Source organism: Merops nubicus, unplaced genomic scaffold (genome assembly GCF_000691845.1).
Source record: "Merops nubicus isolate BGI_N331 unplaced genomic scaffold, ASM69184v1 scaffold17189, whole genome shotgun sequence".
In the NCBI taxonomy this organism is placed as follows: Eukaryota; Metazoa; Chordata; class Aves; order Coraciiformes; family Meropidae; genus Merops; species Merops nubicus.
Window position 1 is genome coordinate 20862 of NW_008633229.1, and position 23765 is coordinate 44626.

General features: G+C 51.3%; 1 protein-coding gene across 1 annotated transcript in view; it reads right to left on the reverse strand.

The window, feature by feature from the left end:
• Positions 1-1481: 1481 nt before the first annotated feature.
• The window catches only part of RPH3AL (rabphilin 3A-like (without C2 domains)), a gene marked incomplete at its 3' end in the record, with an annotated part of 24584 nt that continues 2300 nt past the window's right edge, over positions 1482-23765 (reverse strand). Inside the window, exons 3-7 of the mRNA XM_008948196.1 lie at positions 21978-22107; positions 18115-18201; positions 8968-9133; positions 2122-2235; positions 1482-1664 (exon numbers count right to left, since the gene is read on the reverse strand). Of these exons, the coding sequence (XP_008946444.1) occupies positions 1482-1664; positions 2122-2235; positions 8968-9133; positions 18115-18201; positions 21978-22107 (680 nt within the window). The remainder of the gene's footprint in view (positions 1665-2121; positions 2236-8967; positions 9134-18114; positions 18202-21977; positions 22108-23765) is intronic.

Here is a 23765-nt window from a genome sequence, read left to right on the forward strand (position 1 = left end):
CTCAGCGGAAACAAACCCCAGCCACACTCCCCCCTGCTGCTCACCCCCTGCACAGAGGCAGGCCCACATCCCAAACACATCAGAGGGAAAACAAACTCTCCTTCCCTCCCTCCCTCCCTCTCCCCGAGGGCAGCTCCTCAGCCCAGAAGGATGCTCGGCGGGTGGCTGGTCCCCCGATGTGATGTGACACAGAACTCTGCCTGCTGTCACCCCCCACCAGCTCCCAAACCCATGCCTGCTTCAGGCCTCTCCCTGCTTCCCTCCCATGGCTCTAGGGGCTGCAGAACCCTCCTGCCAGGGCACTCATTGCTGCAGCCCCTTCTGGAGGAGGATTGGGGAATAAATGACCCCAGAAATCATCAAGTTCTCTACAGATACTCTCTAATCATCCAACCTGGCTTAACCTTTTCCTTAGCAGGATCCTCTCTCCATCTCAGGGACTATATTAACTAGGCTCAGGAGATTACTGTAGTTGAAATTTTTTAATGTGCAACCATGCTGGCTGTCAATTTTAGCTCTCCTCTACCTAGCAAGGAGAGATCCCACCAGAGAGTGTTGACCCCTTGTGCCAAGCTTCGCATATGAGGTTTTTAGTAGAAAAAAAAATCATTTTTTGCCTCTGAGATCTTGTTTTGCACTGTCATGGTCAGGCAGCAGCCAGTTCAAGGAGCTGGTAGGGAAGCACTGAAGTGGGAGGCACTGTACAAACCCAGCATTCAGGCGTGCACCCATCCAGACCTCAGCACCACCCAAAGGGTCACAGCTGCTATCCACCACCACCCACTTCAATCCTGCAGGATAACCTATTGCTGGCAGGCAGTAGAGCCAACACACAACTGGAACCTGCCACCTCTAACACCACAGCCAACAGGGGCTTCAAATAAACCACCCAGACCAGGACAGCACCATCATCCACTGACGTGGGCAGAAGCATCACTCATCTGATTTGCTTTGTGAAAACTGTAATTAAAGAAAACTGCAAATCCCTGAAACATGGGGAGGGATGGAAGAGCAGAGAAATGATTTTATGCCAGCAATTTTTAGCAGAAAGTGTAGGGAGGGTGCCTCTGACTCCACGTTGCACTGAAGGATAAACCTGCTCTCTACAATCCAATTTACACCTCAACAAGCACAGCACAAAATGGGCTCGGGAACAGAGAGAGTGACAGGTCACAGGGCAGGGGAATGCTCAGAGCAGGGCTAAATGGTAACTTAAGGGGTTACTGAATAGATTAGTGGGAGCTGCAGAGAGAACACATTTGCATCTCTTTCAGCTGCTCCAGATCAGATGTGATAGCAGCCTCTGCTCTCACAGTCACTTAATTGTTCCAGGGTTGTTGAGTGGGAAAAAGTGTCTTTTTTCACTGCAGAGTTCTGGGAAGAGCCACACTTGGCTTTAAGAGCCATCCAAGGTTCAGCTTGGCTTTAAGAGCCATCTAGAGTTCAGCTTGGCTTTAAGAGCCATCCAAGGTTCAGCTTACCAGGGCCCCTGCTGCCCCCATGGCTGTCGTGCCCGTCCGCAGGCTGGTCGCTCTGGCAGCTCTCCGTGGCACTGAGGGCAGCCCCCTGCTCGCTGCCCAGGCTGCTGTGGCTCCCCGAGAGGGTGGGGGAGTGGGTGCTCCCCAGCACCCTGCCCACGGCCTGGCTGGGCTCCCCGACGGGTGCTGCAGGGACACAAGGCAGAGAGATGCTGCTGTGGGAGGCAGAAGTGGGTGCAGATGCTGGGGCAGGTCCTGAGAGAGCAGCAGCTTCCCTGCTCCCAGACAGGCACCCTCAGGAGCAGGGTCAAAACCCAGTTCCTGTGCCCCATTATGGCACCAGTGATGCCAGTGCTATAATGTCAGGAGCAAGGAGCTGGCTGGAGGTGTGCTGGGACCAGCTCCCAGCTGCAAGGGCAGACCCTGAAAGGCTGCAGGCAATGGAGTGACCCACCACTGTTTGTCCCATGGATACTATTCCAGTGAGAAAGGACCAACTCCTCCCCTGGCACAGCCACGGCCAGTGGGCTGCACCAGCGTGGGGCAGGCAAGCAGCTGAGCCAAACCCTGCAGGACCAAACGTCAAACACTCAACCAGTTGACACTTCCCACCCCCCAGCCACGAGGAACAGCAACTCCTCACCCAGTCCTGCTTGGTGCCTTCTGCCTTCTGAGCCTTTTGACCCCACAGGTAAGGGCTTGTCATCCAGGCTGCAGGAACTGAGCTCCGAGTCGCTCTCGCTGTCGCTGGAAACCACTGCAGAAAAGATTGGGGGGAGGAGAGGAGAGAGACAGCTATTCACAATGTTCCTAACACTCACCAAAGAGGGTGCCAGATGGATCCAGAGAAAACATGAACAAATGCTTCTACTTTTAACAGAAGATGTGTAGCTCCGCTGCACGCGTTCCCGTGGTGCCAGCACCTAAAGCAGATGCACACACCACCAGTGCTGCTCCCCCAGACCTGACTGGGACCACACCACACTCTTCCTGTGCTGCCCAAAGCTCCTCACTGCCAAGCCAAGAGCCCTGCAGCGTGGCTGGTCTGGGAGCTGGGCTCTGACCCCACTGGCCCGGTGCTGAATGCCAGCAAGCCCCTTCTCCTGGTGTTTGCCATCTCCCCCACGGGAGGGACGTGCTGAGGGCTGGGCACAAGCTGGTCCCTGCTCAGCTGCAGCTGCAGAGCTCCTGGCTGCACCACAGGAGCATCCACGTTTGAGTAACGTGGGGAGAGGGGCTGGCTTCCTCCAAGCCACGTTACAAGCACGGCAGGACCTCTGTGGAGGCTCCAGGATCTATGAAGAAAACTCCAGATAAATACTGAGCACATCAAATAAAAAGCCCTGCAGCGATTAAAGGAAGAACCAGCAGCCTTAGCTCATCGTCCATTCAGCACTCATCCCATCTGCCCAGAACTGGATTGCTCCTATGCCCCTAGGCTTAAAATGCAAGTGCTGCTCCTCTTCCTCAGGGAGACTGTTCCTCCATTTCAATACTTTTTTTTTTTTTAACTTCTTCCCCCCATCCTCCAAATCCTGGCCCTAGTCCTGCTGCTTTCCACTGTATAGTTTCCACAAGAGCTGAAGGAGCCTCACGTTGCCAGACACGACTTCCCAAATTGGCAGGTAGGTTGTTTCCATTTTTCCATGCAATTATGCAAGCACCCCTCCTGCTTCCACCGGTGTAGAAGATAACTCCACTGCCAGCTGCTCTGGGTAAAACCAGAAACGTGGTTTTTCCATTTCCCAATTTCAGAACAGAAACGATGGAGCTGAGGAGGAAGGTAACAGGAAAACAACTGTCTTTTGTTTGAGGGATGGCACCTACAGCATTTCTCCATCTGACCAAGGCAGAGACCAGCTCTCCTGGCAGCTCAGATGCTGCGGTGGGTCACAATTCCTGCTAGAAAGTACAATACTGGCTCATGTGAGATACAGAGCAAGCAACACTGCAACCTACAGCCTCTGCTGTAGAAAAAGGGAGCCCAAACTATCTATACTCATCAGTACATATTTACAAGCTCACATTCCCCATGAGATACTAGCTGCTTGCTCTGCTACCAGACCAACCACTTTGCCCCCACGCTGTGTCACTCGTAGTGCCCAAGCCCACGGTGCTGTGGGGCACAGGAGGGCAGGGGGGGCAGAGGTAGGAGGTGACAGCCAGGCAAAAGGAGCTGTCAGCCCATCTCTGTGTCAGCCCTGAAACTCATGCCACACCACTCTCAGAGCTGCAAACCCCTTCAGGCTGCCCAGGGCAGGAGGATGGGTATTGCTCCCCTCACACAGGCCAGCACAAGCTGTCAAACATTCCTGCCCAGGAGCTCTGCCGACGCTCCTGTATTCAGACAGCCATCTGTACTACACCAAATATTTTATTAAAATGGAAAAAAAAATATTCATACCTAAAATAGCAGTTCTGTGGAGTTAAGATCTCTGAGGATATTAAAGCTGGCTGGTGGTGTTATTGTAAAGTGTTATTGCAGTTGCTCTGGAAGGCAGCTCCTCATGCACGCCTTGCTGCCAGGGTCCTTCAAAGGTTTGAGGTTTTGGGCTTTGCTGTCCTGAAACCAGCGACACCACTCCCCCAAAGCTCCCTGGGAGAGGTGGGGGACTATACATAAATACTGTTAATAACAACCCATACACACCAGGGTGTATTTTTTTGCTATAAAATCCAAATCTCAGCTGATTGAGAATCATTCTGACCGTCCCATTGATGAATTCCCTCTGGAAATACACTCCTGTCCCACTTGGTCGTCATCTTTTTTTTGGCCTCTTGGATTCATAAAATCGATGGCTTTAGAACAGCTTCCTCCTCCACGAGTCCTTTAAAAATGCTGGAAAGCCAGGATTTATTTGGAGAAGGCCCCAGTGAACCCGTGGAGGTGACTTTAGCTGCCTTCCCTTCTGCCATTCAGCAGATCAAGAGAGGACCAGCACAAGAGGAAGAAAATATTAATGACATGAGGGCACTCGCACCACAGCAGCAGCCCTGTCTGCTCTCATTTCCTCTGCTGCCAATAAGAATGTATTTTACTCACTGCACCAATATTTCCCTTTCAGGTAATTTTTCTCCCAAAGCTCCCAGACCTTCTGCTGGCGCTTTCCAGAGCCCAGAAGTTGTAAATCTGGTGTTCCAGCAGTTGCTGATATATCAATAAGAGTCGTTGGACAGCTGTACTTGCAGAGAACATAACAGATTTATCCCTCTCCATCTCCAGCTGACTGAAAAAAATAATCTATTAAAAAGTTATGCTGAGATAAAACTTGCAAGAAAAGCACTATTCCCACGGGGAACGGGTCACTCATCAAGGGCCTGAACCCCAGTGGCTGCTGCCACAGCCTGTGATCTCTCTGGCACATTGTTCAACCTCCAAGGCAGAGGTATGAGACAGAGAGCCCAGGGAACAGCCGAGGGCTGCCAGGCTGCACTTAACCCCAGCAGCAGAGGATGTGGGGAGGCTGTGCTGAGGCCAAGGGGAAAGGAGCACGTGGCTGGGGTTGAGCTCTCAGATGAAATGTGTGCAGAGCATTTAACAGCTAATAAAAAGAGCCAGCCACGCTCCTTCCCTCTGCCCATCCCTGCACACATGGAGCCTGGCACTTCTCAGAGCTGCCAAAAATGAGAAATAGCTCGTGGGCAGCCTGCAGCCCCAGCCCCACAGGCTCCACGGGCAGGCTGAGCTTGAGCCCCTGAGCACCCAGCTCCCCAGCAGCACCCTGAACACCAGCATCTGCAAACCCGACCCCCAGGGAGTGGGAGGGTCAGAGAATCCTAGAATGCTTTGGGTGGGAAGGGACCTTTCAAGGTCACCAACCTCACCTGGAATGTTGCCAGGGATGGAGCTTCTACCACTTCTCTGGGCAACCTGGGCCAGTGTTTCAACACCCTTTGCATCAAAAATCTCTTCTTTATATCTAATCTAAATCCCTCTCAGTTTAAAACCATCACTCCTTGTCCTGTCACAACAGGCCCTGCTACAAGGATTGTCCCCATCTTTCTGATTAGAAAGGTACCCATTAAGTACTGAAGGGTCATAATAAAGTCTCCCTGAAGCCTTCTCTTTCCAAGTTGAAAAACTCCAACTTTCTCATCCTGGCCTCACAGCAGAGGCGTTCCACCCTGGACCATTTTTGTGGCCTCCTCTGGACCTGCTCCAACAGGTCCCTGTCTCTCCTGTGCCGAGGACTCCAGAGCTACACACAGAACTGGGGGGGAGGGGGGGTCCCTCACCAAAGTGGACTAGAGTGGGAGAATCACCTCCCTCCACCTGCTGTGCACATCTCTGGTCAGAGATGAGTTTTATCACAATGCAGGTGTCTCAGAGTGCAGCTCCTACACTGGACCATGCCCAGCACTGCAGGGACCTCTCTAAGCAGGAGGAGCAGGGGACAGGACCCAACTGCTCTCCCTTTCAGAAGCAGCACACGTGCAGCTTTGGAACCGTCCAAACTTGTGGAGAAGTTGGATGACCCCGAGTGGCCTGAAAAGCTCTTGGCGTGCCCCATCACTCGGGGGTTTGGCCTCCAGCACACAGACACTGGACAAACCCCCTGCAGCCCCTGCCCGGGTGCTGCTCCCGTGCCTGTGGCAGCACAGTGCTTGGCAGCAGGAGCAGAGCCCAGTGCAAGGGGAGACACCCCGGGGGCCGAGCGGAGCAGCAGGCAGCGCTCACGCCAAGCGGCAGCTCCGGGATCACGCCTCCTTCTTCCACCCAGCTGCTCTGCAATATTCCTCCTGCAGAACGCAGAGTTCAGAAGAAGGGAAGCCCTGCTGCTTTATTGCTCCCCACCCGCTGATGGCTCTGTCCTGTCTGACCTGGTGCAGAAACCCACCCACATTCCACCACATGGAGCAGAGCTGTTCCCCAGCACAAGAATTATTACCGCTATTCTCCCCGTGACAATACGTTTGTGCCTTAACTAATAGCAGGGTTCCCATGGCAACTGCTTGTTTATTACAGAAAAACTAAAGGGAATGGCAAATCCCAGCATCGGCGAGCACAAGAGGAATAATGGGTGTGTAAAAATAAAGCTTAGTCCTGGCAGGTTTGCCTTTTCATCCAAGAGGCACGTTCCTGCGGTCCTTTGGTCTCACTGCCTTCCCACCCCCTGCAGCAGAAGTGACCAGTACCCAGGGCCTGGCACTGATCCCTTCCTTTTTGGGGGGGGAAAAGGGACACTTGAGGTTTGTCCCATCCCTGCTGAAAGGCAGCTCCTGGTGTGGAGGACATCAATAGGACAACCAAGGCTCCTGTCTCCCGGGCTCTCCGGGAGTTGTGCTGGGATATGGCTGTGCCTGTGCTGGTGCCACCTGACTGGAAGCTCTCAACAGCTGAGAGATGGCTCCTTCAGCACCTCAGGAGGCAAGCGGTAGGGTTAGACACAACTGGCCAAGAAAACAGACACCCCACTGAGAGCAGCCTGTCAGAGTCAGGCGTGTTAAACACTAGAGCTCACTCCCGAGAACATCCTGCCCAACAAGCCACAGGGCTTCACCCGAGCCAACAGGACATGTTCTGCCTTGGCAGCCATGGCCTTGTAAAGCCCAGTCCAGGCCCAGACCCATGGTGGCAATATCACAGCTACGTCATCTCCACGGGGGAAGGTGGCTGCCCTGCACGTAGCAGAGGTTTCAGATGACACTCAGCAGAAGTCTCAGCACTGGCAGGTGAAAGGGGGTTAAATGGAGGGGTGAGATGTACAAGCCCCCAGCTTTGGAGATGGATTACAGCCCTTAAAGCCCATCAAAGGCTGTCCAGAGGACAAGTGGCCTAACAGAGAAGGGCAATGAGGAAAGAAAATACCAGAAAATAAAACCATAAATTAATATTATCCAACTCATAAAACAGCAGCCAGCCAAAAATCAGTGCACAGGGAGAAGCGCAGCTCGCTACGCACATCAAAGCTTACCAAGGGCCACTCTGTTCCTGCAAAGCATTTAGGGGGAGGCCTCCTCCCAACACAAAACTCAACTAAAAAGCTGAACTAGGTCTGGGTTCAACATCTTTTGACTCACACTGTTTTCTGTATCATGTGAACAGAAAATACCTCATCAATCAGTTAATCTGCTAAGACAACTCCTTCCAAGCATCTCCTGGAGGGAAGCACAACCATCTATTGTTGATCTAATTTGTCCTTAATTACAAAAGTTACAGCAGGGCTGGGAGTGCTTTCCTAGCTGGGGCCTGAAGAGAAGGTTTGTAAACCTGACTCTCCTGAGTCCTCTTTATTAAAAGGTTATTTGCCCCTGCACTACTAAGATTTATCTTGATGCGGAAAGCTGCTGAAGAGGTCTGCTCCAACTGAGGGGATCTAATAGCAAAAGACAGAAGGGGAGAGAGGCCAGATAGTTCTGCTCATCCACACCAGAAAGAAATGAAGAGGAATCCAAGCAGACTGGCAGCAGCTTTAGTTCTGCAGCATCCACCTGCTGCTGTGGTACTGACCTTGAGTGCTCAGCTCCTCAATGCCAAGCTGCTGTTTCCCCCAGCTGGCTGGAGGCACTGGAGTGGGTGTAGGAGCAACAAAGAGATGGAAAAGAGCAGGGAAAGGAGACCTACAAGGCAGTGCTGTGAATGGGATCTGACACAGCAGCCATCCAAGATGCCACGTGTGCTACAATGGTCTACCTCAATCAAGGTCTACCTCAAAGAACAGAGATGTGGATGCTGAAGAGCACAAATCCTCAGGTTTGTCAGTGCTCTGGCCCCAGCCCTGCGCAGGGCAAAGTTAATCAACAGCTTCTCTGAGATGCATTTAAAGGACACCTCAGACTTGAGTTCTCCATGCTGCCAATCTCAGCCCCCTCCACAAGGCCAGGGAAGGAGCTTCACCCATTGCTGGTCTCACCTGCTCAGGAGGGTCAGGTACAAAAGGACACAGCCACCACCAGCTCGCTCCTGCCCACTGACTGTAGATTATCTCTGCCCACTTGCTCTAGGCCCCAGGGAGATGGTGGTGGTGTCATTGCTAGCCCAGCTCAAAGCAGTTTGAGGCATCTCAGTGGTGCCTTGTGGAGTAGCAGAAGCAAGAAATAAACAGCTCAGGGAGGGAGGGAGGGAGACCAGCCGTTTGACAGCCTTGGCTGCACAACACTGTCCATCCTTGGCACCATCCCCTGTGGTGCAGCAGGAGGAGCTCTCTGGGCTGGGACTGCAGGCAGGTGTCTGCTACACAGCTCCTCCCTTCCTTGGCAGTCCCAGCAGAACAGCCAGCACTGCAAGGAATGGAGGAAAGCAAGGGAGTAGGGATGGACTGAAGGACAGGGAGTCCAGGGGCATTTGGGTGAGTCTGGGCCACCAACGTGCGTTTTAACAATAAAACCTGGAAAACATACTGTAGCATAAAAAGCCCAACACTGCCCACACAGGAAACACATCTTGTGGGCTATTCCTCACCTCTCACAGAGGGCCTGCCCTCCTAGCAACAGCAGGAGCCAGGTCCTTCTCCCCACCTGCCTGTGGGGCACAGAGCAGACAACCAACCTTTTCCCCTGGCCCAGGTGAAGGGGCGGCTGGTCCCGGGCTCCGGCACGGCTGGCTCGCTCTGCCAAGGCTGCGGGGGCAGCTCGCTGGGCTTGCTGCTGCTCTTCAGAGGGGGGATGTACTTGGGCAGCCCCTTGTAGAACCAAGCACCAGACCTCTTCCAAACCTGTCAGACAGACACACAGTACCTTAAGCTTGGGTTTTTACAGCGGGAGAGGACAGCCAGCACCAAAACGAGCTCCCCACTCATCGGCCCGGCCGCTCCCTCTGAGATACCTTGACCCCACACAGACACAGGAGAGGTCAAGCCCTCCAGCTCACAGAGTCCAGTGGTTCCCCTGCACTCTGCAACTACCACAGCACCCCAGATTCCTCCCCACACCTTCTCAGCCCAGCTTCACCACTGTCCTTCCTCCCACCACTAGAAAAATCACACGTGTGAATGCATAGACTGAAGTTGGAGCAGAGGGTGATCATACAAACCACAGAGCTTCTTACATTCTCTGGGTCAAGAATAGATGCTTCTCTGATGCTGTGCCCGAGTCAAACACATTTTCAGGCTTTCTGCAAAGATATCAGGATGAAGTCCCCTGACCTGCACTAAGCAGGAGGCAGTTCAGACTCTGCATCTATTGCTTTCCCCTTGGGAATGCACCAAGAAAAGCTTCCCCGAGAGAGCAGGCACACGCCAGAGTGGCAATAGCCCCAGGCACATGCTCTGCTTAGAGTAAAACAAGTCTGGCACTGGCTGGAGGGGCAAGGAGTCCTGGCAAGTCTCTCCTCCTGGGCCAGGCCCCTCAGCCTGGGTCCATGTCCTTCAGAGAGAGTCAAAGACCAGCAGCAGCTGGGGGTGCAGGTGGCAATGCCAGGGCAGCAGAAACGCTGCCACACCGAGTGGCACAACCTTGGCTTTAGTTTCACAGAGCAACTCAGGCTGCTCCAGATCACCTAACAAGTGTGCTTGAAAACCCCACAGTGAGAAGAACAACACTCAAACCACCTGAACCTGTGGAGGAAATGGACTGTGAGCACTAAGCCACAATATCTCCTGGAAGAACACCCTCCACTCTCCAATTTAGTTTTAATGCAGCTTATGATGAAGGAGCTCCATTAAGTATATTTAATATAAAGCCTGCTGTGATGCAGAGGAAAGGAAAAGGATAGTAGCTCAGACAAGGAGAAATGGCCTCTAAAAATCTAATTCTTTTGTGCCTTCCAGCAGTCTAATAATGAGCTAATGAGACAGCCAGCACAAAAATAAGTTAATATAGTAAAAATATCATTTTCTATTTCATGCAGGGGGGTAGAGACCTTGCACCTCTGTTCAGAGTAAGGGATATCATCAGTGTTTTTATTCCATGTTCCCAAAGCATTTTTCTTATTGTATCACCATGATGGCAATGGGTGCAAATGCAGACAACCCTAATTACAGTCATACATTTGCAATTTGCATTTAGGGCTTAATCAAAGCAGAGGGCAGTGACAACACCTGGCACTCGGGAGAAGTTCTCCTCATGCAGGCACAAAAAGCAGGACACCACTGTCACCATTTCACTGACAGGAGGAAATTGCTCAGCAGGTTGCCTTGTTCCTAGTCCAGAGCCATCAACACAGAGAGAGAAAATCTCTGTGTTTGGGGTACTGAAAGCCAAGTGAAGGAGATCTGAATTCACAGAGAAACCTGGTAGTGTGAGTTTGACATAAGAGCACCCAGCAGAGGAAAGCAGAGCATCACTGTGACCCAGCACACGTGTCAGCTCCTGTAAGGGTGCCCGTGTGCTCCACAGCAGGATCTGGAAAGCTGAAGCTGAGAGCACCCAGCAATTACAGCAACGTTCTCCTGCCAGCAACAGCCCAGCAGGACTGTGAGTCTGCTCCAAAGGAAAAAGCTTGGGAAGCCAGTTCTCCAAAGGAGAGAAGGCTGCAAGTTCTTCTCCTACAGAGGGGGCCTTGGCAGGCAGGACGTTTTACCAGCTCCTTCACCAGCATGCAAACAGCCAAAACAGTGACCCAGCCAACGAAGGCACAAGCTGACACAGCTCCTTCTGTCCCCTCTACAGGCTCATCGGGACTGCAGTGTTTGGTACAGCTTGTACAAGAGCACACAGACCCCAGCAGAAGGTGCTCGGCTCTCCCCACAAAACCAGGAATCAGGAAACGGGATGTGTGGGTTTAAATCCAGGAGAGGCCTCTCTACAAGGTGCTCAGCCCACAGCAGCTCAGGTAAAGACAGGAGATGCAGGAGCTGAGCCTGGGCAAGCCCTGAGCTCCCCTGTCTGCAGAAGGCAGGAGCCTCGGGGGCAGCTGCACACAGAGGACATGGGCAGAAGAGGGGCTGCTGTGCCCACGGGGGCTGCACCCCCAGCAGCTCCACGGCTTGGGGAGGACAGGTTGTCCATCCCCTGCCACACACCAGGTAGCTGAGGCACACAGAGCTGCCCTGGACAAACTGCTGGGGAGGAAGCCACCCCTTCTTACAGCCGTCCTCGGAACAGGCCCTGCAACACCTCTAATTTAATCTGAAGCACTGAGGAGACCTATTATCTTCAGGCAAACTACAATTTAGGCACACCATAAAACCAATCAGACACAGTAAGATTGCTGTAAGAAAAGGCTGAAAGGCTGGTCACCACTGGGCTTCTCACTACCCCAAGCAATCCAGTTATAGAAAGAGTTAACGATATATTATATCTAGCTCTGATGGTGTAATACTAGTATAAAATTGATTCTATGCATACATATCCACTTTAAATTGGTGCTTCTAATAGTTTGGTCTCTTTACAGCAGTACTGAAATCGTTTTGAGATCAGCTCTCCAATAACTGCAGCAGGATGCTCTCCCTGTGCTAATTCAGCAGCTCTGCTCCCCCCCTGGTTAGCAGCACGCCCCATCTGAACCCCCCCTGGGTCACCTTCTGCTCTGCACGTGGGCACACGGGTCAGCTCTAGCATCCATGCATCAAAACAAATCGATGCTGCTGGCTGCTATTGATGGGAGTTCCATTGATTGCAAGAGTGGCCCCACAGAGAAGTTCTTGCTTCATTTTAAATTAATAAATCTTTAACAGCGCTTCAAGAATAAAAGCCCTGTTTATTGGCAAGAGTTCGCTCCCTCCAAGGAGGGGAGAGTTTTGCTCCCACCAGTCCCACTGGCACATAAGGTGAAATTCAGCCCCCACGGCAGCCTGAGTTTGGGTGGAGCTGGAATCTCATCAGCAAGGACAGCCAGCCCCTTGCAACAATCCAATCTGAGGTAACACTGACCATCCTCACTCCCAGTGCTCGGCAGAGGGGAGTGAAGTCTGGACCTCCACCACCCCAGATCAGGGTGTGGGGACCCAACGTGCAGCTCAGGACAGAGCAGTCACACCACAGCTCACCCACAGCTCTCCCCAGGCCCACTGCCCTCAAACTGGCCCAGCCAAACAACCAAACTGCAGGCTGAATACTGACTGGCTTCAGGCTCCCATCCTTCTGCTTCCCCTGACACCTGAGCCACCCTAAAGCAAAGCAGTGAAGACGAGTTACTTTAGCAACAGACTCCTTTTTTTATTACTTCAAACCAATTTAACAGCCATGGTCATGACAAGTCCAGGGAGCTCAATGCCTTTTATAACCCTGATAATACACTTATTAAAGTTGCATCAAGCCATCATTACAGCTACAGGATGAGACAGTCACAAGCAGATGTGTATTTTTATCCAGCACATTCAAGTGTAGCCTGTAAATGGGACCTAAAAGAGAATCACTGGGCCCTGGTGAAATGCATGTTACTGCTCAAACTTCTTCCTCCTCTTCCTCCTTCTCTGAAGATACAAGTACTAAAACAAGCTCCTGAACAGAGAAAACAGGACTTGCTGATGAAGGGATGGGATCAAAGCTGAAGGACTCATAACAAGCACTTGCAGCTCTTCCAGAGTTCACTTCAAGTCCCCTAAACAGAGACGCTTAGAAAAGATCTTTGCTACAAAGCCACACTGTGCCCTGGCACTGACTGCTTGCCACGCAGTAGCTGTTCCCATCCTGCAGCCCCTTTCCTTCACAGCAGCAGCCCGGGCTGGGCTGGGTGAGAGGAGAACAGCCACCTTCAGCCTCCCATGCTGGGAGCAGCATTATTAGCTCAACCCCTCAGCAGCCCAGAAGCGGGGGAGCAGGTTCCTGGGGGCTACAATGAAGAGAAAGGCACCTGCAGCAAAGGCAGCCCCCCGGGGAGGGTCTCATTGGCAGTGGCCTCACGCAGCACGTGCCCCCACGCTCACTGTGTCCCAGCTCTCCACCCTGCCTCTGGCACGCTGCAAACCACTGGCAGGAAGAAAGAGCAAGCGCTCCTCTGCTTCATTATTTGCATTCATCTGCTTTTCCATAACACAGAGATTTCCAATTACATTATTTACAGCAATCTGTTGTCAACTCCCACATTCAGCTCTTGAGGATGAAGAAAATTAAAAGGCAGTGAAATTGCTATTCGGAGCTTTGTTTCCGGAATAGCAAAATCTCCCTCACCCCTGACCCCAACGTTTCTCAAGCTGCAATGGCTGCCAGCCTCCAATGATTTATCATTCCCCTCTCAATCAGACCTCTATTTTTTTTTTTTCCTGTGGCTCTATTCTAGAGGACACTATTTTGAGTCTAACTACTTGCTACCACCCCCCAAAATAATACGGCAGGCTATTGATGAGCTCTTTGAATTGCAAACAGGTGCACATCACTTTGATTCAATCCAGAGTCACCCAAAATAAACACTCCCCTCCATCAGGATGGTCTTGTGCCAAGGAATCATCACACCAGGCAGCAATAACCCTGGGCTATGTTGGTCTGTAACGTTCAGAACTGCACCAGTGCATATGTGCAAAGGGAAGCCCTGGGGGCAAAGCAGGAGGAGACAACTCTGCTCCTCCAGCACAGTAATCTTCCTCTGCATGGTTTATTGTGATAAACCAAGAAATGCAGCCAGCCATGAAAATGCCATTTAGCGAAGGAGAAGAAATTAAAGGGAAAGTGAAGCAGAGGGGGCAAATTAAAACTTTAACAGGTCCCCGATAGCTGACACTCTCTTTCACATCCAGTAGGGTTTAAAAAAAAAAAAGCTATCTCCCACCCCCCCCTGCTCGAGCTGCTTTCATTATCCCTAGTTTTGGATGTGTCAATTCAAATGTAAATGCGTACGAACGCTTCCAAGAGGATTTTAATTACAATGATAGCATCGCTAATTATGAATACGAACAAAATATATATATATATATATAAAGTGGTAATTCAGGAAGGTGCTTTTCAAAACCTGGTGTTTTTAGTCAAAACAAGGCTGTGCAGAGAGGTAAATGGCTGGGCAGGGATTTGACAAAACGCAGCAGGTCCCACTTCTCCCTCAGGCCGGGAGGTGACAGGAAAACTTCAGCCACACACAACTGATTCAACACTGGCACTGCTGCCCAGGCTGTTACTAAGCTCACGTGCTCTGCCAGAGGCCTGGCAGCAGGGAACCATTCCAGCTGTATACGTGCCCACCACAGCCCCTCCCAGGCTGTTTGGCTCCTCTGACAGCCACTGCAATAAGCCCATTTTGCTGGAGGTCTTGCTCCCTTTCTGCCCCGTGCTCTCTTCTGCTGGCTGCTTCACTGCCAAGTCCACAGACAGGCTCAGTGCAGACCTGGGGCCAGTGTTTGCTGCACTCAGGGATCAGTGTCCTTGATCATGCCACAGGACTTCACACACATGCAGAAAGAGCACTGGCCCAGCCCTCCACAGCCAGCCTCCAGGAAGGACATGCAAGATGCAAAGCCAAGAAAGAGAATGCAGCACATGGAGGAGGGAAGGAGCAAGGCAGAGTCTTGCCCTCAAAACGTCCCCATATTATTGTGAGAACAAAAGGGCCTGAAGCAGGTGAGCCAGTGGGAGCACCCAGGCTCTGTCAGGTCCCAGCCATGTTAGTGTTCTCCTCCCAGTGCCTCTCTGGCAGCCTGGAGACCCTCAATCTGCACGGACACATCGCGCTTGGCAGCTCAAGTGCTGCCAAACACACTGTTCTGCTTCTGGATGACTGGGACGAAGCAGCAGCACAATCCATTAATCACCTCCACTCTCCAGAAATAAGATGGCATCAGAGCAACTTGTTCCTCATTGCTATGCAGCACAGCCTTCCCAGTGGAGGTTTTCAAGGAAACAGCAGCAAAGAACACCTCTGAATGGCTGAGGCTGGGATTCCTAAAGGGATCTATGGGCACCAAACATTTGACTCCAACTGAAAACCTGATGTAAACAACAGCTTTTGTTACTTTGGTCTTATTTTGACCCAGGCATACTGAAGATTTAATCCCACCCAAAGCCAGCACAGATTCTGTCTGCACAGGAAAAGGGGGAAGATGACTACCACATGTCACCAAACTCACACCAGCTTAAATCAAGCCTGTAGGGATAAATAACAAGGAAGATGGAGAGATGAAAGCTTTAGCATGTACAAACAATGCTGCACACTTCAGCTGTTAGCTGGTACATGGGGACATCCAGCCCCACCACCCTGGCTTGAGATCCTGGTGGGCCACAAGACACACACACTCAGTGCACGGCAGAGGAGAAAGGGGACAATTATACTCCTAGGCTTTTGTCCCAGCCAGACAACACTTATTAACTCTAGCTGACATCATTTAGTCCATCCAGGTTTCCAAATGACCTCCCTGTCTCACTTCAGTGCCTGACAGTCTCTCACTAAGACTTGAGAGCTTCATAAATATCATGCCCAAACAGCTTGAGCGGCGGTTCAGAAAATTAGATGGCGAACAAAGTGCTGATGTGGAGGAATCACCTAGCTTGGAAATACCACATCTCATCACTCCAGACCAGCATCACCACCAGAGCTGGACAAGTTTAGGGGCCTGAGCACAGCCCAACAAGATAAGTGTCACCATAGCTCTGTGGCCTGGAACAAGTCTACTTTAAACACGTTCTGTTGGCAGGGGCTAAAGGAGAACCTTAGTCTGTCACACTGTGCAGTGATAAGGGGAGAGAAGGACAACACTGACTCGTTACCACAACACAAAACCCAACATGATTTGGTGTGTTCCTGTGGAATCCCAGGAAATAAAAGGGGGCCAATACCTACTCACCATGCAGGGGATTCAGAGGTTAGGCAGAAATGAGGATATCTGACTGCAAAGAGCAGACATCCATCTGCACTCATTGACAGCAAATATAACCTTCAGCAAAGAGCCTGGCCAAATGGGTTTGCTCCAGAGCAGATGGCAACACAAGACAGATCCAGATCTCAGAAACAGACAACAACATGGAACTGGTTGTGAACACAAGCCCATAAAAGAAATCTGGTAATTTATTGCATGCCCTGTAGTACCATGACACCTGAACCACCTTCAGGGACTGCTCTAGCACCAGCCATCAGCCCGAGGCCTAAGAGCCTCACCTTTACCTCACACAGATTCTTAGAGAGGACCTGATCAAAGCCACCTTTCAGACATTTATTCTGACACTGCCTCAGCTTCCTTGCCCTGGCTGACATGCCTCAAGGCTTCTGCTATTTCTCAATGCTTCCCTGACTTCCCCCAAAATAAAAGCAGAGCATGTGGGAAGACAGAGGGGATGTATGACTTGATGCCTGGCTGCGTGTCCACACTGTGATCCTTCCAACCTTCTCCTGGTCAGGGCATAACCACCACTACAAACAAGAAAGGAGACAGCCCTGAACTGGCCTTAAAGAGAAGCAAAAAATAAAGATGAAGCTCAGGGTTGGGACACAAGATGAGGCTATTTTTTAGTAAGGCTAAGAAGAAACGTTCCATCCATAATTATTAGGGAAGCACTTTGGCCATATCTCAGGTTTAACAGAGAGAATGAACTCTGAAGGTTACTGTACCCTCACACACTGGCCACGTGTAACACTAGACAGGTTAATATTCAATATTATCCTCTGTCCAGCGGCCACAGCTCCTCAAATAGGAAAAAAACCACCAATTTTACAGTGTGATATTATGGAAAAAAATCCCAAAAGAACAGAATAAAAGAAATGAAGTTAATTTCAGTTCCATACCCATCTCCCTGCAGAACGCAGAATACATCTTGACCTGCCTCACTCTATTTTGGGACCTCCATCTGGCATTCAAAACATCTGGATGATTCAGTGTATCAAATTATCAGCAATATCCAAGGAACTGGGATGCTCTCTGCCTGCCCTACTCACACCCACACTGCTACTCAGAAGTTAAAGACTGGCAGCATCCACGTGCCCCTCATCTTACCTGAACATGATCCTTGCAAGTGCTCCCACACAGACAAACCCCTCCTCTGTAAAACCTGAGCAATACCAAGTTTGCACAGCTAGTATAAAAGAAATTCAGAACCTCAAACACCTGCACAAATGCTCTCATTACACTCCAAAATTGATTTAGCAGAGCACCCAGGTTTCACAGCTGGTTGCAGTGGTCAGAAATAGCTGCACTGGATTGATGTTCAAGGACCACAAGCAAAAGCCCAAAATAATTTGATGGGAACAAGTGAAAAACCTTCTGTGATCACACAAAAAAATTCACTGACTTCACCGTAGAGCAGTGAGCCCTCACGTTGGTGGATGCTGGCTGGCAGACAAAGAATTGAGGCAGGCCATTACTTTTGCAGGGTAAAGTTAAGGATGAGGGATATAAAAATTTAGAGACTTGCATTAGAAGTCTCACACGTGGGCAAGTTATGGGATTTTGCAAGCAGGAAGAGAAACAGACCTAAAAGCTGCAATCCTAGCTATTTTTAGAGGGACAAATATTGCAGCTATGCTCTAGATCTCTCCAGCTGTATTAAAGAACCAGTGTTAGCCAAGTTTATTTGCCACAGAGCTAGGAGGGCAAGAGCATGAAAACCCTCTTTATGACCATTGCTAGAAAAACCCCACAAAGCCATACAGCCTGCAGAGGCTGGTGGGTTTTTTCCCTCCACCCTCTCACAAACCAAAGTTGTCACCCTTGTGTGTATTTATTGAGTCTGTCTGGCCTCCAGCCAAGCCTCCCCAACCCCATCCCAAGCTCCCTTCCCCATGCTCAGTCACAGGGAAGAGCCCACACGCAGCCAGCACAGCCAAAGGGCAGGTAGGTGCACGCTGAAAGGGCGGGTAGGTGCACGCTGCTGAGCCCCGCTCTCCACAGCTGCATTTCACCTCTCTCTGTTCACTGCAGATCTTGCACAACCACAGAGGACGTTTCTGTGCTCCAAAGGTTTCTATTCCACACTTGGTGCAAACTTTCTGCAACAAGGAGAGAGAAAAAGAGAAACAAAAGGCAGTGTTAGCAACTCCCCACAGCCATATAGCCCTTGGGAGAGGGAAGGGAAAGAAGCATTGATCCCAACAGTCCTGTTTTGCTTTCCTGAAAAAAGTAAACATGGCACAATTTTCTTATATATCCTGGAGAATCACTGAAGCTGCTCCAGGTCTATCAGGACACGAGACAAAGGCAAATCTACAGCACAGCCCTTGACTGGCAAGAAGAGAACTGAATAGGGCAAATCAACCAACAGGCATTCTTTCTAGAGTGGTTTTTTTCCTCTCCTTTAAATCCTAAAGCCCAGTCACTGCAGCATGGAAAGCAGCTGTAACCAAGTACAAAACAAGGGTGGGTTTGTGTGAGACTGGAAATCCTCTCCTCCCTTCCCTGACAGACACAGCCTCACAACACACACAGCATTACAACACAGAGTCTTACACCCTGTGGCTTCCCCTCCACTTCAGCACGCGGCTGAAAATCGGCAGCTATTGATCTGTGGCTGCTTGGGAAGTGGGCACCAGGAGTTACACACACAGATCTCCTGAGCAGAATGTCTGAGAGCACCACGTGGCCTCTGCTGCTGCACAGGGACCTTTCATGTCTCCGCTGGCATTACAAGCCATTTACAACCTGAATCACCTAATATTATATAATGAAGCTGATGTGTATCAGGCTTGGCTTACAGCTTGAATGAGAAATTGGATGAATTCTTTGATCCTCACAGAGAGAAAGCCACTCACAAGAGGGACCCTGGAGAGCAAAACCTTGCTTAGAGAGACAGACGAGTTTAATCTCCCCAGCTAAGGTTTTACACATCCTCCTGACCAGGCTGCAGGAGGTCTGTGTCCAGGGAGCAAAGTCTCAGTGGCTCACTCAGCCCCCAGTGCCCATGCCTGGAGGAGGGGAGCAACAGAATCATGGTACCCCAGTCAATGGCTTCACTGCATGAATAAATGTCCTCAGCTATTTTGGTTAGTGTAGTCCAGGGGCAGGTCTGTCCCTGACTCATGCTGCACAGAAAGTGGGAGGTGTCACCAGCAGCCCACTGAGGCTGGTGCTTTTCTCTCCATCTTTCTGTTCCTGTCCTGCCCTCATCCTCCCAGAGAAATAAAGAACAACTGACTGGGTCTGGGGCATCAATACTCAACGTGTAGAGACCCAAGCCAAGAGGGATTGCAGGAGCAATCAGCAGGCACCACCTGAAGGACCCCAAGTTCTCCCTCCCTCAAACCAAACTCTGAGGGAACAACTGTCTTAAATACCCTCAAGGCTCCAAAACCCCATCTGTATAGCACATTCAAACACTCCCTCTAGTGGAAGTTTCCCAGCCATTTTATTCCTACCATAAATCTTGGAAGTTCCAATATAAACCAGGGCTTTCCTCCTCCTCCTCCCCTTCTCTGCAGACAAGCTGGAAAATGGGAGCATCACTCACAACCCCTCAGAAGAAGACATAAAAATCAAGGATATTAAATGCAGCTCCATTCCCCATTAAATACAAGATAAAGCACTTTCTTCTCCTATTTATACTTCACCTTTTATGCATCACACCGATACCCTCTGCATGCTAAATGACACATTATGCTTTGTCTAACTACTGCTATTGTTAACACACCTGGATTTGCATACATCTTTGTCTTCCTATAGTGCATTTATTTCCAAGATAATAAAAACTAATATTAAAAACATTTTTCATAAAACAGAAAGTGTCACTGAGAAAATCCATCAGGCTACAAGAAATAGGGAACCTCTCCCCAGCAGAAGGGACTTGCTGAAGGTGGGTTCTCTGCCACGCTTCAGATGCCTCAGTAGAATTCATGTTATTGAATTAAGCATGCTGCAATGAGATGGTAACAGAGCAACGCTAGCAAGAAAAATATGAACTTTAAAAATCCATAATTCCCTGACAAGTCATTGCTTATTGCACACAGCACTGCACGAGTGATGGATATCCCTGGGTGAGAAGGAACAAGCTTAAAGTAACAGTCCATTCTGTGTGCTCTGCTGAAGGGTTGACTGTTCCCTGAGTTCACAGCATTAAAAAGCAGCAAAGGGAGAAGGCCAAGGCACCCAGGCAGCACTGCCCTGAGCTTGCACACTGCTGAGAAGTGCAGCCAAGCTGAATGCAGCTGTAAAACACACACTGGAGAAGTAGGGTCTCACCTTAAATCAACCTGGATAGGAACATTCCTGAACGGCCAACAGACTCCAGGCAAAAAGGGAATAATCACAAAAAAACCCCAAAAAGTTCTTCTTTGGGGTGTTCTGGACACAGCCCCCCCCCAGCCTCACCAGCTGGAGGGTTACTAACTGCAGTTGCAAAGGGACAGGGCAGGGAAGTGTCTGAACCAGCTTCTGCCTCCTCACTGGTGTGTGGGGCTCAGAGGAAGGAGGTTAGACAGCAGGGTGACACTGTGACCTGGCTGGATTTGGACATGGAGAGCAGAATCACCAAGGGAAGAAGGCAAGAGCACAGCCCATCCTGTTATTCCACATGCTTGAAATGCCAGAACCGTGCAGCCAGCTCCTGTCGGACACCCAGCCCTTTGTTTTCTACAGAGCCCACACTACCCTGCCCAGGAGAGCTGCCCTGTAACTCCCCTCAAACCACACCTTCCACTTCCCAGTGCCTTACTGCTGCTTCCTTCCCAACCCTTCCTCAGAAGCTACTTTCTCCCTGGCGTTTAAAGTGCTGCAGCCAAGCGTGGGCCAGTGCAGGCCCAGCCTGGTAGCCTGCTCTGCAATGAGAGCTGCTCCTCCCAAAGCTCCAGCAGCACCAGCAGGGAAGGTTCCCCACCACTGCCTGCAGGGCTGCTTAGCCACAGAGGTGCCAACATGCACTGCTACAGGGCAAAGGGGCACTGAGCTTTTACTCAGTGCTGTCCTGTGGACTCCATGGGACATCTCAGTGACAAGGGTGGGTGACAGCAGCTAGAGTCTCCTTGGCTTCAGCAGCCACCAGGGACAGAGTCAGCACAGGCTGCTCCCTTGTACCCTGCCACCAGCAAGTCAGAAACACTCCTCCACCCAGCAGGTACCCTCACCTCTCCCCAGGCAACATGCTGAGGTGAAGTCACTTATGGAAGTATCTCCCCAGGGAAAGATGGGCCTCAAGTGCAGGAAAAACAGCCTCCCAGCAGAGAGAGGATAAGGTGGTTGCCTTGGAGATCCTCATCTCCACAGCAATACAGATTAACCCCTTGGCTGCAGAGTCTAGACAAGCAACTGTCCCCCAGAGTGCTGGCAGAACTGCAGTCTAAGTGATGCTGCCTCTCAAAGAGCAGCCGTGCAGTCCTGCCCAAGACAGAAAACCAGGCAGTTGCTGATGCACAGGCTGATTTATGTATCAGGGCTGGAAACCTTACAGTGGTTTGGAACTTGAAGATGGACTTGAGTTCTCTGAAGAGAGGTGTTACTGGAAGGTCTAAGAGCAAACCTTGCAGTAAATACCACACTGACTCTTGTATGAGTTGCCTCTGAGGGCAGCACATGTTTGCCCCTTCTGCCAAGAGTGGGAGATCAGAGGGGGCTGGTGAACCCCATCTCAGCAGTAAGAGCAGTTTAGGGACTCGGGGATCCTGAGGAGTAAGATAACCAGGCTGCAAGAGAACACCTGACAGTCTGACAGCACTCACCTAGACAAGTGGGGCTAAGGCAAGTTAACTCTGCAGAACTACCTAGCTCCCAAGAGGCCCGGTGGCCTTTCCAGGACAGATCTGCTAGCAGGAAGAGGCAGGAAGCTGTGTGCCCAACCCACCTTTTTGCAGTCCTGACAGAAGACAGCCGTGCTGCCCAGCAGCCCCAGCAGCTCCCCACAGAGCAGGCACTGGGAGAGGCCGTTCCCCATGGCGTTCTTCCTCATGTTCTCCAGCCGTTCCACCAGGCGCCTGCGGGGGAAGAGCAGAGCAGAGCTCTCAGCTCTCACCTTGGACGTCGAGCTGCTGAGGTGTGCCAAAAACCTGCAGGGGTGTGCTCCACTCAGCCTACCTCTGCTGCCTCTGTGCAGTTTTGGGCTCTTTGCTGGGACTGTGTGTATTTCAGGCTCTGCACTTGGTGCTTCCTATCAGCTGGCTCTTGGTCTTCAGGGGATACAAACCCCTGTAAGTCCATCTACCAATGCTCACCAAGCCCAGAATAATCAAGTCTGTGAATAACACCAAGAGGCCTGACTCAGCGAGTGGGTGCAGGGCAGACAGCTCACGAGAAGGGCTGGATAGATCCCACACCCTTCAGGAGCTCAGTGTCACCAGGGCCACACAGCCTCAGCACAAGGATTTCCTGCCAGCAGAGCAGAAAGAGCCTTTAGTGCTCAGATCATGGCAAGTCAGACAGCAGCAGGAAAGGGCAGAGGAGCTAGACCTGGCAGGCCCTGCTCCATTTTTATGTATATTCCATCAAAGCAGCACTGCAGACACAACTTGCCCACATGCCATTAGAAGCAGGAAGGCCAGACTGAAGCCATCAGACCAAAATGAGCTTGGCTGCAGTACAAGAATGGCAGGAACTGCTCCCTGCTTTGTCCCACAGCCAGCCTGGAAGACAGGAAGCACATATGTATGCACAATGTCCGTAGCAGCAGGACGAGGAAAGGGAAGGAAGGCAGGATAAGCAATCAGGATGCAGGATGTGGAGAGCATGCAGAGCAAGGCTGCTGCCTTGAGATCACTGCTCGGCCATCCTCAGGCATCCATCTGTAGATGGGGATGGTAACAGCCAGGCCATTCATTTATGAGAGGCAGTGCCCAGCCACAGCCTGTGCAGGCTCTCCTGCCATCCATCCAACCCCGCTCTCATTAGCGCTAATGTCCCATCAACCAAGTGTACTGAGAGGAAGGCAAGGTCTGTTTGACAGAGGTACTGCCCGTGGGGCTGAGGTCAGACAGCAGTCAGTCTGAGCCATCATTAGTGGACTCATGATCCTCCACTTCAGCACAAGAAAACTCCCAGGAGTTAACAAAAGCATTGCAGAGAACAGTCCAGCACGGGGCAGCAGGTGTACCACCTCCTGCAGCTACACCAACCACCGACCAGGAACCAGCCCCCCCGGGGCCAGTGGGGTCTCCTGTGTATCACACAGGCATCACTGCCAGTTCTCATTAGCACTCACTAACGAGCACTGCATGGGGACAGAGCCAAGGGTGGTGGCAGAAAGCAGGACCACTGGCCATGGGCTGGGAGTCACGGGGGTTTCCTGCCTCACACACACTGCTGGGAAATGCTGCGGGCCCGCCGGCCTCCCGAAGGCAGGCACTGCAGGAGAGCCACAGCCACAGCTGGGACCAGCCCTGCAGCAGGACTGAAACCACATGGAAACCCACAGCATCAAAAGGGGGCCCATATATTAAACAATCCAAGCTACAAACCTCTTCCAGAGGGCTCAGCCAAGGAGAATATAAGTTCATTCACTGCTCCAGGCAAAATCCCCGGGGGCTGCAGCAGACAAGGGACAAGCTGAACGTGCTGCCAGCAGTGGCTTCTGAGCCACACTGTCCACAACCTGGCATCTTCCAGAGCCACTGGGGTGCCCAGGCTGGAGCCACTCTGG